The sequence below is a fragment of the Parasteatoda tepidariorum genome, chromosome 3, assembly GCF_982258835.1.
Source record: "Parasteatoda tepidariorum strain Cologne lab strain chromosome 3, Ptep-v5.0, whole genome shotgun sequence".
Taxonomy (NCBI): Eukaryota; Metazoa; Arthropoda; class Arachnida; order Araneae; family Theridiidae; genus Parasteatoda; species Parasteatoda tepidariorum.
In genome coordinates this window covers 28,021,219-28,038,278 of record NC_141757.1, presented here as the reverse complement: position 1 = coordinate 28,038,278, position 17,060 = coordinate 28,021,219, and the positions used below count along the sequence as shown (strand labels likewise).

At 31.0% G+C, this 17,060-nt stretch overlaps 1 protein-coding gene across 3 annotated transcripts; it reads right to left on the bottom strand.

The window, feature by feature from the left end:
* Nucleotides 1-315: 315 nt before the first annotated feature.
* Nucleotides 316-16,550, bottom strand: LOC107436272 (uncharacterized). Of its 3 annotated transcripts, none has more exons than XM_087159002.1 (2): nt 16,476-16,550; nt 316-1,465 (listed from the first exon to the last, which is right to left on the bottom strand). In XM_087159002.1, the coding sequence occupies exon 2, from the start codon at nt 1,433-1,435 to the stop codon at nt 569-571; it is 867 nt and encodes a 288-aa protein (XP_087015128.1). In that variant the 5' UTR covers nt 1,436-1,465; nt 16,476-16,550; the 3' UTR covers nt 316-568. The 3 variants fall into 3 exon arrangements, with proteins under 3 accessions (XP_087015128.1, XP_015903400.1, XP_071033661.1); XM_016047914.4 differs by lacking the exon at nt 16,476-16,550 and adding an exon at nt 15,015-15,589; XM_071177560.2 differs by lacking the exon at nt 16,476-16,550 and adding an exon at nt 14,380-14,629.
* Nucleotides 16,551-17,060: the final 510 nt, after the last annotated feature.

Below are 17,060 nucleotides of genomic sequence, written 5' to 3'. Positions count from 1 at the left end.
GAATTTGCAACGAGTTCAAAATTGAATCATAAAATCAAGTTTAAATATACGACAATATTGCTCAAATCAACATCATAAAGATAGTCACAAATTCACACGATATTATAGTTCAACGCACACCAAAAATTTCTAATAGCGTACAGGAAGTCAATTCAACAACTTTATTACAAGCTTTCTAGCAACTTTTCTTTCTAACAACATTTATTACATTTTTCTAACTATCACAATTTTTTTTAATATCCATAACTACATACTGGTTTTAATAAATTTCCCTTTTAAAATATTTTATGGCTTTTCAGAATAAAAAGGAGAAAATAACTTTTAAAAAAATGTATTTATTCACGTTTCTTCACACTTAACAGTTTGTTCAATTCACAAGTATAAGCTCATTGTATTTTGTAACATAGACTTAAAATATACACTGTTAAGGACACGCACACTATGAACAGATCGCAAAATGACAATATTTACATCTGCTATTCAGGTAGCTTCAATGTGGGTATATCACAAGACAAAACAAGATTTACACAAAAATTGGATGAGGGAACTGTTTCGTAGTAACTAAAAATTAGTGATGACCATGGTGGCCACCGTGGAAATGACCAAGATTAAGGATGGGAATTCCGAGACCTCCACCATGATGTAAACCAACGTGATGACCTCCATGAATACCGTGACCACCGTGATGGTGTCCAAAACCACCAGAGCCATGTGCTGTCAGATGTTCAATGTGAATAGGATTTCCATGTCCCCCATGGTGACCTCCATAACCATGTCCACCATGGTGAGCTCCATAACCACGTCCACCATGATGACCTCCAAAACCGTGTCCTCCGAACGGGCCGCCAACAGATGACTTTTTAATGAATTTCACAAATTTGACGACAGGAAGGGGAGGAGGAATATATTTTACTTCCTTGATAACTATAGGTTCTTTCTCTATAGAATGACCTGGCTTGTCGAGTCCAGCATTAAGGAGCTTTCCCCCATAAAGTCCACCATGAAGATCTTCAGCGTTGATTGCACTACCATGTGTGCCTGCAGAAGTGAGTCCACCATGTAGACCTTCAGAATGAAGTCCACCGTGCAGACCTTCGGAATGAAGTCCCCCATAAAGATCAGCAGAATGAGATTCACCATGAGCGAGACCTTCTGCATGGAATCCCCCGTGTATTCCTTCTGAATGGAGTCCCTCGTGTAGTCCTACTGCGTGGAATCCCCCGTGTATTCCTTCTGAATGGAGTCCCCCGTGTAGTCCTTCTGACTGGAGTCCCCCGTGTAGTCCTTCTGACTGGAGTCCCCCGTGTAGTCCTTCTGAATGGAGCCCTCCATAAAGACCACCTAATCCTCCGTGGGATCCACCATGGAGAAGCCCTTCCTTGAGGAGTATGGGAGCAAGAATTTCGTGAGGTATCTTACTGGCTACCACCAGCATCAGTACGGACAGAGCATGAAGTGTAAGGAACTGAAACGAAAATAAAAGTATAAGTACAAGGGTTGAACAAAATTATGTAAATATTTCTATACTAGCATTTTTATACTAACACAACACTTCTATGCTAACTCTATGTAAACAATCTTTCTTTCAGCAACAAATGTTTTGGAAGATTTTTACATGGCATGCTTGAAACTTTTAGAATTGGTGTAATTTTTTACCCCTGCAAAGTTCGAATGTACCAAAATGAAGAGAGGAAGTTAATTCTTTCTTTTTAGTTTAAATTTCAGCTATGTTGAAATCATTCTATAGCACTGTAATATTTACAGTCGAATACTTTTCTTAAAAAAATTATAGTTTTATTGAAAAAAGAAAGAAGCTTTTAACTTCCTTAGCTCATCCTCGTAGATGCACTGCCTTATTAAAAAGAACTTTAATTCTAAAAGCTTCAGGCATGATCTTTCAAATCGTAGCAACAGTCTTGCCATATAAAATCATCCAAGACCCATTTGGTGCTAAAGGAAAGATTTTTTACACTAAGTTAGTACTAAAGTGTTTCTATATTTTCTCCCTCTCATTTATGTCGTAGTAGTACTTGCTCAACATAACCTCCTCTTCAAACTCAAGTTTTAAATAAGAGTAGAAAATTTGATTTTTACTTAGAAATATGTTGCTTAGAAGGAAGTAAACTCTTCAATGCAATTAAATATACATTTTTCTTATAAAAAAATTATTGAATTTATCTTAATTATTATTATTTTTAACTATTACATAAAAATTGATAAATTTTAGTTTTAATAATTTATGCATATTGTAGAATATTTTTATAACGTATTTCTTTACGTTTTGGACACGAACCGAAATTCACGAAACTCAAATAATAAGATACATATAAGTCATAAAATTGTCCAAAAGGATACTTCAATCACATTTCCAACCTTTTTTAATATATTTTTTTCGTTAAAATAAAACAAGGAAAAGTCAAATTATATTTTACATAAATGTTAGAAAACAAGGATAAGCCCAATTATATTTTCGCGTGAACAATCATGTTTTAAAAGTTAATAAAAAAAATCGTAAAATATTTTAATTTAGTCATAAAATTGTCCCAATTATCCACTATCATGTACATATTTGCTCTCAGGTGGATATACAAGTTGAAAAAATTTAAAAAATATGTAGAAAATGTTATTTTACGGGTACCGAGACTATTTTCTAAAGCATGTATCATATGATACATGCTTCACAGGGATACCAACAGCTCCGCTTTCCGGAAAAAAATTTATAGAGTTGTGAAAAATAAAAACAGAAGCATGAATATTGTTCAATTTTGAAAGCTTAACCACAAAATTACGTATTCTAAGCTTCAGTACAAACATTCGTTTTAATTATTTTTACGTAGGAGTGGGCAAAATCACTTTAAGTTAAAGTTGCTATACTGAAATTAACGCTTTAAATCATAGAAAGTTTTCCTCAAAGTGCAGCAAATTGGCATTTCTAGTTTTAATGCGTAACTCTTAAGTTTTCCAACAACCGTACAAACTGCAGCAATACAGAAAATGAAATACGTAAATAAATTTCTGATAAATCTAGAAAAATCTCATTCGATTTTTGCTGTATTATAAGTATTTGCATTTTGATATTCTTAAAGTACTCCACATTAAAACCAAATTCCTTAAGCATAGATAAAATGTACCATATTCAGAAAATGATTGGCAAAATATAAATGTTATATGCCATTATAACTTGAGGTTCCCTGCTCCCAGTGGTCTTTTAAGATATTTGAAGAGGCACCAAAATTTTTCTTCTAAAATGTGTTTTTCGTCCTTAAAAAATTCATGATGAAACATTCCTGATAACCCTCAATATTTGTTTTATTTTATTTTTATTGTGCGCATTCTAAACAAACCCAGAGAGGCCATCTGTTCCGGTTTGGTAAAAAATATTTTTAAAAAAGGTAGAGAACTACCAACTAAAATTTGTAGCCTTTCTTAACGGAAAATCTCAACTTTACGCCAACTTTCTAAAAGCTTAACACTTACCTGCATTGCTTTAATGCGAGAGTAAATTCAGGACAGGAATTTCTGCCTTACGGCACTTGCCCCTTTAACAGAGTTATTAACCAGAAAGGCAACGAAAGACCTACCTAGGTGTATATGCCCCCTTAAATAATTTTCAAAATATTTTATTTCTTTTGTAAACTATTAAAAAAAATATTATTATTTTTTTTTTCAATTTTGGGGTGGGGGTTATGATCCCCATGACCGCCCCGCTGAATCCGCCACTGATTCCAAAGAGTCATAGTCATATTATTGCTCAACGCTTTTAGGCCCCAAAGGGGCGTTTTACTTTTTCATCATTATTTGTGAAGTAATTTTCATCACGAGTTTTAAAAACAGAAAGAAAAATAAAAGGAATAATAATCATGATCTAGAAAAAAGCACAAATAATTTTGAACTATTTTGCTGCAATTGGAACGCCATTGGCAGAATCGCAGCGCCAATAAAAAAACCAGAGTTATGATCAGTTAGATAAAAGACTGCAGGGCCAATCGCTTGCAGTTTTATAATTTAAATTTATAAATTAAATTATAAAAAAAGTACAATAAAATCAAAGTATCAATAGAAATCAATAAAAATAAGTATAAAAGTATCAATAAAAGATTAAAAATAGCGAAGAAAAAGGAGAATTTATCCGATAAAGCAACTTCGCTTGTGAAAAAATGGGCTTGGGTTCTGATTTTTGAATCTTCAATTGGCATTTCTGCTTTAAAAATATTGTGGTAGTTTGCGGCTGAGCATTTTTGTGCTTTTTTATAAAATTGTGTGAAGTGTCATTTAAGTTTCAGTGAGGGTCTTTAATTTAAAATATCTATGCATATCTTTGTTTCGAATAAAATATGGAACTCCACACATTTCTCTTAGTAATTTAATTTGGAAGACATTAATTTTTTTTTAGCATTAACATATACAACATTACATCACATTTGAGCATTTACAACACCTGTCTGGTACAATTACATTATTGTAATTGTTCCAGACAGGTGTTGCATAAATAATTATGATCAGAAGTATATACAAACTTAATCGGAGATTTACATTACTTCAGTTAAAATAAATTCCACAGAAGTCTTTTATTGATAGTATATTATTTTACATTTAAAATATCAAATGGTAACTTAGGGTTTCTAAATTAGAGTCCGTAAACTATGTTATAGACGCCAATTATTAAGAATTACAAGCTAAGATTTGTCAACTTTTTTAAGATGCTCAACACTTAAACAAAGGGGCGTATTAAATTACATTTTAAATTATTTAGAAGTAGTGGTTGGCATAAACCTTAGAAAAATCGAATTTACTAAACCAAGAATCATACATTACAAGACAACCACCAAGGGAAGATATTTATCGTTGCGCACTTTTCTTAAACTTTTGCCAATATTGTGTTGGCATTTTATATATAATTAATCGTCACAGGTAAACGAAGAACACCTTGACTAAATTTTTTAATTATTATATTATCTAACATTTAAAATATCAAGTGGTAGCTTAAAAATTTCTGAGTTAGTTTTTGTAATGTACTATTTAGGAAAAAACAAAAACTTTTTAAGTGATTTTGCTTTCTACAGTGGTGTCAACCATGTCAACATGATCCGTTTTGTAGTGAAGCCAAAGGCGACTAAAAGTGTAAGAAACGGTAGATTATTTTATTTTATTTGTTGAACAGTCGACTCATAACTCCGGAGCCTTGTAATTTTGAACCCAATCCAGAATACAAAGGAACTCTTGGATCAGATATTGGGAGAAATTTGCCTTCATGGAGGACATTTTGGTGGAACTAACGGGAATTTGCGTTACATGGAGAGGTTAGCCTGATGGCAAGAGGACTGGTCATCAGGCCTAAGAAAAATACCACATTTTTTCTTCAACTTTTTATATTTTTGCTTAAATATATGTAAAGTAGTGAACAGATGTCGATCAATTTTAATTTATTGAAATATTAATACGGGTCTTTTATAGAGTTGCCACAAACGACTTTAAAAGGTAAAAGTGGTGAATAATAAAAAATTAAATTTTGCAACTTCTTCTAGAATATTTTTTACAATTTAACCCCTTGGAGATGAATGATTCAGAAAAGCAATCGTACAAAATCAGAATCAAGTTGTAATTAAATTAAAAAAAAACGGTAAGTTAAATGTAGTTGTTTCTAATTTGACAGACTTACTTTGCTTTTACTTTAATTATTGTTAGTTTAATCATATATATAATCAATGTTAATTCAAAGTATATAACTAAATAGTTTTATTTTGAACAAAGTAATGGTGAATTAAATAAATCAAACAATTATAACTCCACCCACAAATAAACTGCTAAAGAAACACTCTGATTACCAGTTTTATCTTTTTACCCTGATTAATACAGTTTTATGCTGTTACAGTGTTGCCAGATTGGGCTACAAGTAGCGGATTGGGCTACTTTCAAAAGTCCCCGCTACTGAAAATTGAATTTTCGCTACTTGCTACTTTTTGGGCTACTTATTATTTTTCGAACGCTACAAATCTTAAATATGCGCTACTTTTTTTCCTTACTGAAATATATATATATATTTTAATTTTTTCCCTTCCCATTATAAAATGATTTTGAAAGTTTGCAGCTTCTTTACCATTTTTAAAAAGGACATTTTTGTTGTTGTTGTTGAAAACGTTCTCGCTTCAGTTTTGGATTCTTGATATGTTTTACTGATGGAGTCTTTCCATGTTTATGTTTCAAATCGTAGACTCGGGAAATCGCTAAGATATATATGGAAAAATGCACGGAGAGTATGATGGGGAAAAAGTTTTTTAACTCCAACTATTATTAATCGTTTATCTTCTGGAGAAAAAAAATCACGTTACTCGCTTTGAAACTCAGAAAAATTAAATCCTAAGTCATTTTACCTGATGAATGAAAATAGTTGTTGTGAATGACAATAAGTTTCCAAAAAATATCGTACTGTTAAATGCTTTTTAGTGAATTCATTTCACTTTTGTAAATCACGATCTATTCACAGTTCCACGAAAAATAGGAAAATTTTTATATCTCTCTAGAGCAGGGATGGGCAAACTACGGCCAGAGGGCCAACTGTGGCCCGCCGGAAGGTTTTATCCGGCCCGCGGATATAATTTTAATTTGCCGATCAGTGGCAATATACATAAACAATATACATCCATTTTCTTGTCAACTATTTAAAATTATTTCTGTTTTTCCTTTTTTAACAAAGTAACTGATGACCTTTTTACTTTCTCTATTTTTGTTCTACAAAACATAAATTGATGGAAATAGTTAGCACAGACAGCTTCAATTGGTAAAATGTTGAAAGCAGAAGTTCTTCATAGAATAGTCTTAGATTGGCTCTAACTAGCGTTTGTCTTTCTCGAGGAATCTAATATAGGTAAATTGTACTTCACATTTGGCAGACTACGCATTTTAAGATCCAACGAGCGGACAATCTAACAATCATCTGAAGCAGTTGTTTCTAAATATGCCAAAGTTTTACAAATCATTACCAAAAGCTAGTTTCCAAAATTTAATATTTCATGCCCAGAAAATCAGGTCTATGTTTGCTTAATCTTATATATGTGAACAAGAGTTTTCAACTTTGAACCTTAGAAAGAATCATTTCAGAAGTGGACTAACAGAAAAGCATTTAGCCTTGTTCCGTAAAATAGGCACATCTCGCTTCGAACCTTAATATAAGGAACTTTTAAAAACGAAATCGCAATTTCATTCATCTCATTAAATATTTAAATTAAAACTTGTATATCGCTTTTTTTTAAATTTTGAAAGTTTTATTTGTCCCACCAAACATTTTTTTTCTCGATTTTTGGCCCTCGACCAAAAAAGTTTGCCCATCCCTGCTCTAGAGCTTAGATTTGCCCGTTGTAAATGATGAAATAATTTTTTTTAAGGGAAGCTATAATATGTATTGCTATGGTTACAGTTATTATTTTTCACCTCATTTTGCCAAATATGCAATAAATAAATGAAACAAATAAAAATTAAGTTTTGGATAGTTATCATATTAAAATAAAATTCGTATTACCAAACGCAAATGATAATCAGAATTGGCATCAAGGAGAACGACATGAAGAAATATTACATAGAAGGCCAAGGCCCACCCAATGATGACGATGAAACGCAAAAGATGGATTTTGTTTTTAAAACAAAAATATATACTATGAAATTTCAAATAATAATTAACTATAACAATGAAATTATGAATAAAAATGACTAAGTTAATTGAAACATAATGCACTTAGGGATCAGGAAAACTGAATAACGAAAATTTTTTTAATTCGAAAATTTCAACATTTTAAACCTTTCGAAACATTTATAGTAATTGCAAAATAACTAGGAAAAATAATTACTTTAAATGATAAACACGGTAATGTATATGCTGCGTGTTACAAAAGGAGTTTAGAAAATTATTAAATCTACTACAGTGAAACTATCGTAAACTGATCAGAAGTGGAACTACAATTTGATGGTTTTATAAGAGAAGTCATCTTATAAAAATGATAATAAATTGTTTTTACCAGTTTTGCACTTGATCATCAAAATCTTAGATAGGTGATTAACTTATAGAGATGGTCAACTTAACAGGTTTCACTGTGCAAGTAAAGTAAGCACAGCAACTAAGGCGAGCTGCGAGAAAAGAAAATATTTACGAGCATTTAGTGCAAATCTATCTTTTTATCATTGTTTTTTTTTTAACTTTACAACAGGTGTTACGGCTACTATAAATGAAAAAAAAATTAGTTAAAAATATTTGTTGCTTCGTAGACGCTTTAAAATACTGTTTCATACGTGGTCCAAATCAAAATATTCATTTGTTCACTAAATTACTATCAAAACTATTCTCAATCGAGTTTGAAACAATTATTGATGCTGTTACAAAGAAAAGAAAAGTCATATTTCTCATCTGCGAGCTGAATGTTTGTACTTTGTATTGTTTCGAACTTCAGAGCAGAAATGATTAAAAAAATTATTTTGCTTATCAAAAAAAGATTTTTTGCCTTTTATTTTTAAATACACACAGATCTGTCCCATGAAGTTGAACTTTTCTGAATTTCTTGTTGGAGATTGGGTCCTAGTTAGGTCTTATTTTTAATTTCCTCGAAACGCGAGATAATTTTTATTAAAAAAAAATTACCTAGTGAGAACATTTTTATGTGCGAGTAATTAAGGTTTTTGAGGTTGGGGAACGAAGCGAGCTGAGGTCGAAACCTCTTAGTATTTTTATGCAGCTCAAAGACCGCACCAACATTAAAATATCGAAGACAGTTCCGACTGATTTTTACACATAAAAAAGCTGGAAAAAAACGAGCTAGCCAATGTTATTATAATTTTAGTGTTTTCTGGCAAACGGCGCTGTTTTACAGAAATATAGCCAAATAAATTAGTGCAGTAAATAAATGTATATATATATATATATATATATATATATATATATATATATATATATATATATATATATATATATGATTTATTTTTTTGGGCTACAAAATGTTCGAATCCGCTACTTTTGGCGCTCCCATTCGCTACTTTTTAATCTTATGTTCTGGCAACACTGTGCTGTTACGTATTTGTGACAGTCGGCGCAAAAGGGTTAAAGAAATAGATGTCGAAGTTTAACCCTTTCGCGCCGACTTTCACAAATACGTGCCAGCATAAAAGCATATCAACCAGGGTAAAAAGATAAAACTGGTAATCAAAGTAATTTTTTAGCAGTTTATTTGTGGGGGGAGTTATAATTGTTTGATTTATTTTCACCATTACTTTGTTCAAAATAAAATTATTTAGTTATACTTTGAACTAACCTTGATTATATATATGATTAAACAAACAATAATTAAAGTAAAAGCAAAGTAAGTCTATCAAATTAGCAACGCCTGCATTTAAGCTACCGTTTCTTATTTATTCACATCCTGATTCTGATTTTGTACGAATGCTTTTAAGAATCACCCGTCTCCAAGGGGTTAAAATTCGGAAATAAAAGCGATACTTTCTTGCATCAATTTAATATAAGAGCACTTTTCAGCTAATTACCACTTTTTTTAAAGAAACATTATTTATTATTATAACTACACTCAATTATTTGTTAGAAAACGAAGAAGTTCCCAAAGTCTCTAAAGCAAACTATTTGGGTATCACTATGAACTGCACCCTAAATTGGAAATATCACGTCTCTAATATACTTAAAAAAGCTGAAGCTGCTTATCAAGCTTTGAAACCCATTCTAAATAGCAATAGCAAAACGGCTTTAACCCCTTGGGGACGGGTGATTCAGAAAAGCATTCGTACAAAATCTGAATCAGGATGTAATTAAATAAAAAACGGTAACTTAAATATAGTCATCGCTAATTTTAGAGACTTACTTTGCTTTTACTTTAATTATTGTTAGTTTCATCATATATATAATCAATGTTAATTCAAAATATAACTAAATAGTTTTATTTTGAACAAAGTAATGGTGAATTAAATAAATGAAACAATTATAACTCCGCCCACAAATAAACTGCTAAAGAAATACCTTGATTACCAGTTTTATCTTTTTACCCTGATTGATACGGTTTTATGCTGGCACGTATTTGTGACAGTCGGCGCGAAAGGGTTAAACACGAAAAGGCACATTTATCTAATGTGCATAAGACCAGTGCTCAGCTGTGCATCCCCGGCATAGGGGACGCTTACAAATACACAAAGAGAGAGACTCAGAGTCTTCGAACACAAAACCCTAAGACGAATCACTGGGGCTCCCTCGTTTGTCAGAAATGACAAACGATACCTCTATAATGACCTCAAAATAGACGAGTACCTCTTTAAACTCAATGCATCCTTTTTTAAAGGTGCCAAAAATTGTTCAACATGCAAATTCAATAAGTTATTAGACATTGATTTCATAGATAATAATAAAAATTTCAGCCCGATAACCGCTTTTTTCTTAAGCGACTGTGTTCTCTCTAAGCATTTCGGATAATCATGACTATCCCCACTGCCCTAGACAAACTGTGTTCTCTGCACCAATGAAGCCCGGCTATACCGGGGGGAGGCGAGAGAGTGCACAGGGAGTCTTCCCCCTTTTGTAAATAGTGTAAATATTTTTTCTTTATCTTTATCTTCAATTTGTTCCCTTTATTATGCATCAACTTGCGATTTATTTTTATGTATGACCCAGACTTGATTTTATCAATTATTGTTCATTCTGAAATTTTACTTAATGTTAACGCAGCACCTCCCTTCCCTTCCACCACATATTATTCAATTTAGATGAAAGAGCAGATATCCATTCATGGATAGGTACTCTGAAAAACTTGATTAGTTAGTTATTTGTTAGAAATTTTCATTATTTCCTAAAAAACCCTCTATTGGCTGAGGGTTTTCAGTTTTTAAATTGAGCGATTGAATAACCCTTGTGGAATCCAAGTAGGGATGCAAAACTTGCAATGCTTCGTGAATAAATTTTTTCAAGCGGTAGCGAAATTTAAGCTTAAATCTATCCAGTTTTATCTTTTTATCTTTGTTTCACGGAATAAAAGTATTTACTGAATCTACGTAAATAGCAGTTGGAGGGTATAAAAAGGTAACTCAAATTGCCATTTTATAAATATAGGTGAATTATTTTTATAAAATGGAGAGTAAATCAAATTTTCTAAGCTCATAAACAGGACCGGCGATAAGGACTTCAAATTATTAGCTAGTAAATTAGCCAAATATCAAAATTATTAGCCAATTTTCGAAATTCTTAGCAAAATCCAAAATTTTTTTGATTGATTTTTTCCTTTAAAAATTTTTAAATCAAAATAATGTAAATTGAATTATTTTGTAAAAATTAATCAAATTCAAATCAAGAATAAATTTGTAGTTGGGGAGGAGTAATTAAGCAATGAATGTGAAAGAAATAGGAATAGGTTGGGGGTTAATTTTTCCTTATTTTTTAGACTAGAATGGTAGAATGGTAGAAATTACATAAATCTCGGTGCGCTGCCACGAAGCGGCATTAACCGATCCATCTATAGTAGTAATTCGATGATGAGGAGTAGTGAGGTGGAATGGAGATGGGGAGAAGAGGTGGTGCTTAACACCAAAAATCGAGAGTGTATTTCGTGTGCTAGGGCTATGTCATATCCCTAAGGGAAAAGGCAGTGATTGGGCTAAATTTAGTATTGTCGTCAATTAATTCAATATCTAGGAGTGAGTTAAAGTTGCTGGTGGTACAGGTTTTTGCTTCATCGTAGAAATTTTGGTTTAAATTTTTTATATAGACGTTGATGTCATCAATTTTAAGATCCCTTTTTATACTATTATTGCTAATGCATTTAGGGGCGCCGACGAGTCTTCTTATAATCTTCCCTTCTGCCATAGAGAGTTTATTTTTTAAGTGATCACTTAGAGTGTTAATGGCGGGGCAGGCATAAGCTAGAATTGGCCTAGTTGCCATTAGATAGACAGTGCGCTTGCATTTTAAGTCTAAAGATGACTTCGAGTTTAATATGGAGTTGAGGGCCCAATAGGCGCCATTCGCTTTTTCAATAATTTTGTTTATGTGTTGTTTCCAACTTAAATTAGAGGTGATGGTGACTCCTAGATATTTTGCACTCTTTGTGGGTTTAATGATCTGCTTATATAGGACTATATCAGGAATAGTTCTACCTTTCTTTTTACTATTGAAAATAATCATTTGGCACTTATCCGGGTGTAGTTTTTTAGACTAGAGGGGGGGGGGGCAGTATTATAAGGATAAACATAAAGCAATATTGTGGTATTGTCACATTATTGTCATGAGAAAATATATTTTCTACAAAAATAGTTGGATAATAATATGCATTTTGCTACCACTTAATCTGTTTTATTGACACAAACTACAGAAAAGAATTTCGTCACGCGATATCACGCGATCCGGTAACGAATGTGTTAATCTGTATTTTATGGTAATTTGTCTCATGCCTACATTATCTGGATTATTATATTTCTAAATGGTTATGCAACGTATCTAACGGAAATTACCGAATTAATTAGAAAATATAGGATTTGTTCAAAAAAATTCCTTTTCACCTTTTTCCTCGATTTTTTTTCCTTCCAGGATTTAGAGAAATATATATTTTTCTTTTCACTAAGAAAAATCATTCGCCAAAACACAATTTTTCTCGCCGAATTCGTAATTTTATCGCATTTGGCAAGGTAATGAATGCGTAGCACGGATCCTGCACACATTTAGCATAAATTTTGTCTTCACTAGAAAAACAATTTCCCACTTATACGAAGCAAATGGGCAAGTTCGCCTGTATGCGTCTTCCAACTTTCGAAGCTTTTGTAAAAATTCTTTCAAGTGGTAGTTATGTTTATGTTTAAAGTTTTTTTTTTCCTTTTTTCTTTACTATTATTATTTTAAGCTTATTTTCCACACCATTGCATATAAATGATTTAAAAGTTCATATACAACGCCACTTTGTTCCAGCTCTGTCGTGGTAAGGCTTTTAAAATGTTAATAAAATTACACAAATTTCTAAAAGTTTTAATTTTTCTACGTGAACCACTCTATAAAATATTTTACAAAAAGTGTTGGCAGCCTATTGTTTCATTGTGAGCGAATGCAACCAATTTTTCCCGAAGTTTTTATAAATAACCTTTGTTTCCCATTACATTCTTTCATTTATAAATTTAACACGCTCACGCCGGGGTGACCCACCGGTGGGTCACGCTAGATTGTCTGATCTTGGCAGCGCACCGGAGTAAAATCTGGTAACAAATAAATTTCATTTCTTAGTTTTTTTCCGGGAATAATAAAAATCCATAACTACCAATTGTTTTTAACGGATGCAATTTTTATATTGAATTGCTTCTTCGCCGTGTTAATTCCCTTACAGTGAATTGTTATTGTTGAGAATAGATTAACTCCTCTCGAATATTATCTAATATTGAAATATTTCTTCTACCAGTATTTTCTCTTTTTCCCGGCGTGAACGTGTTAATAAAGAATGATTTTAACCTACGAATAAATTAAAGATTTATGTAAATGCATGAATATAATAAGTTGGCATGAGTTAAGTATAAAAGACCTTTGTCCATAAGCGATTTTTCAATTTGCAATTTTACTACCTTAAAAAAATGTTAGAAGGAGAAAAAATTGACAGGTATGAAGTGTTAAAATAGTTAACGAAAAATTTGTAAATTATAGTTTTTAATTTTTCACCACTTCAAGTCATTATTAGAAATCGGAGCAGCTAGCACCAATGTCTATATTTATAAAGTAGGTACCGCTTTTAAGCTGCAAAAATAATAAAAAGTGATAGTAACCTATTTTCCTATTTAACTCAGTAGCACATTTAGATTGTTTGTACGTAGTGGTGTACAAAATCATTCTAAATGAAATTTATTAAATCAGTAATGAATATTAAATCATAAAATTTACTACCACTCTAAATATTCAGACAGAAGTGTTCGGATAAATCGCAATTAAAAGATTAATTTACAGTTCTGTATTTTCATTATTGATTCAGGAAGCCTAAATTTTGTACTATTAACCTCGTATTAAGCCGTTTAAAGTGCTAGCACAACTTACCTAAATTTAAAATTTTTTAGTTTTTTCAATTCTCAACCACTTTATGAAGTAAAAAAAATTGCTAATCAATTAATTTTAACATTTTTCAAAATCATCACTAGCTGCAAAATTAAAAAAAAAAAAAACATTAAATGGCACATGACAAAATTTCTTTAAAAGAAATTAAATTTAGTAACTAATTTTAGCACATATTTTTAATACAGACATATTTTTAATCGATATTAATTAAAGTTATGTTTTTGGTTTAAAATAAATTATTTTAAATATAAGTTATAGTAGTAATTACAATTGAATAATAAAAGAGATAATAAATAAATAAAAATTGAGATTGTATCACTATTTACCTGTGTTATCCCCGCGTTTTCTTGGTGATAAATTAAATACTGCTTAAAGAAGTGATATATCCATTAAAAAAAATTGAGACCTGGTGTTGAACCTCCCGATTTTACCAGGATATATTTTATTTACATTTAAAATGATTTATGATGACTTAGACCACCACAACGTATAACTAATTCAAAGAAATATATTAAGTCCTAACATTATTCATTAATAATATTGAGTGTTCAAAAGAATTTTTACGCTCAACTCTAAACTATAACTTGCTATGTTGCCACCGCTGCCAAAAATCTTAACCAAAATGTGTAAAAGATGGCATTTATGGCAAATGGTTAAGATGAAATTAATAGTTAATATGAGAAAATCAAAATAATTCTTTTAAGTAAAAACTAAATTTTTTTAATTTTTATTTTAAAAGGACTGTTTTGATTTATCAAAATTAAACAACGACAACTAAAAATAAAATAGCATTTCAGCTAAAAATTTCTGTATTATTTATGTTTCTAAAGAAACAATCACAATTGTTTTGACCGCTAAAGGTTATTAAACGAGTTTCACATTGCATTTTCTGATACGCAAAATTTAAAGCATTCTGTCAACAAACAAGTTGGTTTAAACACAAAACTAAGTATCGTCTTACCGTTCCTTTCATCTTGGATGTAAGCCGAATATGATATCCAGAACGAATTTGGCAGTAAAGAAAGTACAACACCTTCTTTTATAAGCTGACCACAACAACGTTGGTGTTATAATCTCTTCCTCAAGCCTCCATCATCCAACCACCCTCAGGGTCCTGATCTTATTTTTGCGACATATGTCGCAAGTAAAAAAAGAAGGGCGCAACCTTTTACACTTTTTTCTAGAAAGGGAAAGTTTATCAGATCGGAAATTGTTGTTCGACTTCCGTTTATGAAGATCACATCGACGAATGGATGTTTTTCCTCAGCCTGGGGGTAAGAACACGAACAAAGGATGGAAGAGTTGATTCTTATTTTATCTCTATCATGTTGATGGAATAAAAAAAGAAGGCGATTTCTGGAATAGGCGTAGTGGCGTCTAGATCAGAATAAAAACGACCTCGTTTTTTGGATTGAGGAATAGGATTCTTATGCAGGGAGGAGCTGGTTAATTTCCTTCAACACATCAACAATGAAGAAGATCGTAACTTATGTCGTAACACGAAAACAATTATGAAATCTTTATCTACAACAAAGAGATAGATTTTAATAGTGTTGAATATAAAGAAAACCCCGAGCCTATTTAAAAACTGGTCGACGAAGTAACGTTAAGATTTACAAAATGTAACGTTAAGATTTGCATTAATCCGTATGGTCTAGAAGGTATCATTTAAAAATGTAATATTTATAAATAGAATATCAACGAAAATATCTTTAGGCGAGTTGTTTTGGATAAAGTATGACACATTTAGAACTCTTTTTATTTTTCAAATATCTTGAATTCCTTTCTGATAGCCCAATTGTAGAAAGTTTTAATTATAAACAGCAACTTACACATTGTTTCTTTTTTTTTTTTTTTGAAAGATGTGACATTGAGTACGAAAATTTCATAGCCAGGATTTGTAAAACTAAGAAGTTTTCCATATTTTTAGAATGAAAAAAAATATAGAGAGTTTCATATTCACGTGATTTAAAAGCCTCATATCGGGATTCATATTCTCTCAATTTAAAATTAAGGCATGTGATTAATATTTACATATTCATACAAATTGAAATTAATCATCAGGATTTATAATCACATGGTTTACAAGTTTAAAGATCTCTCTCTTTTTGTCAAACTTTTGTGTGTGTATATATATATATATATATATATATATATATATATATATATATATATATATATATACACAAATTAACATGAAAAACATGAATAAAATAAAAAACTAAATTGTAGAGAACAAGAATGGTAAAAGCAAATAGTCGTTATCAAGACACATCTATTGCTATATAAATGCGATATTTCTGAATAAAGAATAATTATCCTAAGATAAAAATTATTCTTTATATGTGTCGATATCGCAAAAAACTTTATGTGGTAAAAAATCATGAAATAAGAGAAAAATGTAAAAAGAAATCAAACTTACCGGCGTGAATTAAAACGCGGTTTAGGTTTAAAAGTACAATAATAAAACAGTTAACAAAAATCGCGAAGATGTAAAATATTGGAAGTAGTGCTTATAGCTTGAATCGAATAAAATAAACTTAAAAAAAAATATAAAATTGATCGAAGAAGAAGAAAAATTTTTTACGTAAAATATTAGTGCTGCCATCTATGAGAAAAAATTAGTAAAAATGTAATAAATTGAAATAATAATAAAAAGGTTTAACGGATTGATTAAATTAGCAGACTAAAAGAAGAAAAAAAACAATCATAGGGAAATTAATTTAAAAGTCAGTCTGTCAGAATAGAAAGCCGTTTATAGACTCATCCTTCATTCATAAAACCTTACATAATTTTACAGAATACACGCATCCATCTTTCATAGGGTGACTTATTTAAAAATCAGAGCCTGCATACAGGAATAGAAAACCGTTTATAGGTTTTATTCTTCATTCATACAACCTTACATAATTTTAAAGTATACACATATCACCTGCATTCATTTGGGGTGGTTCTTTACGAACCAGAGCCCATTCCACTAATACAAAAATAATAAATAAATAAATAA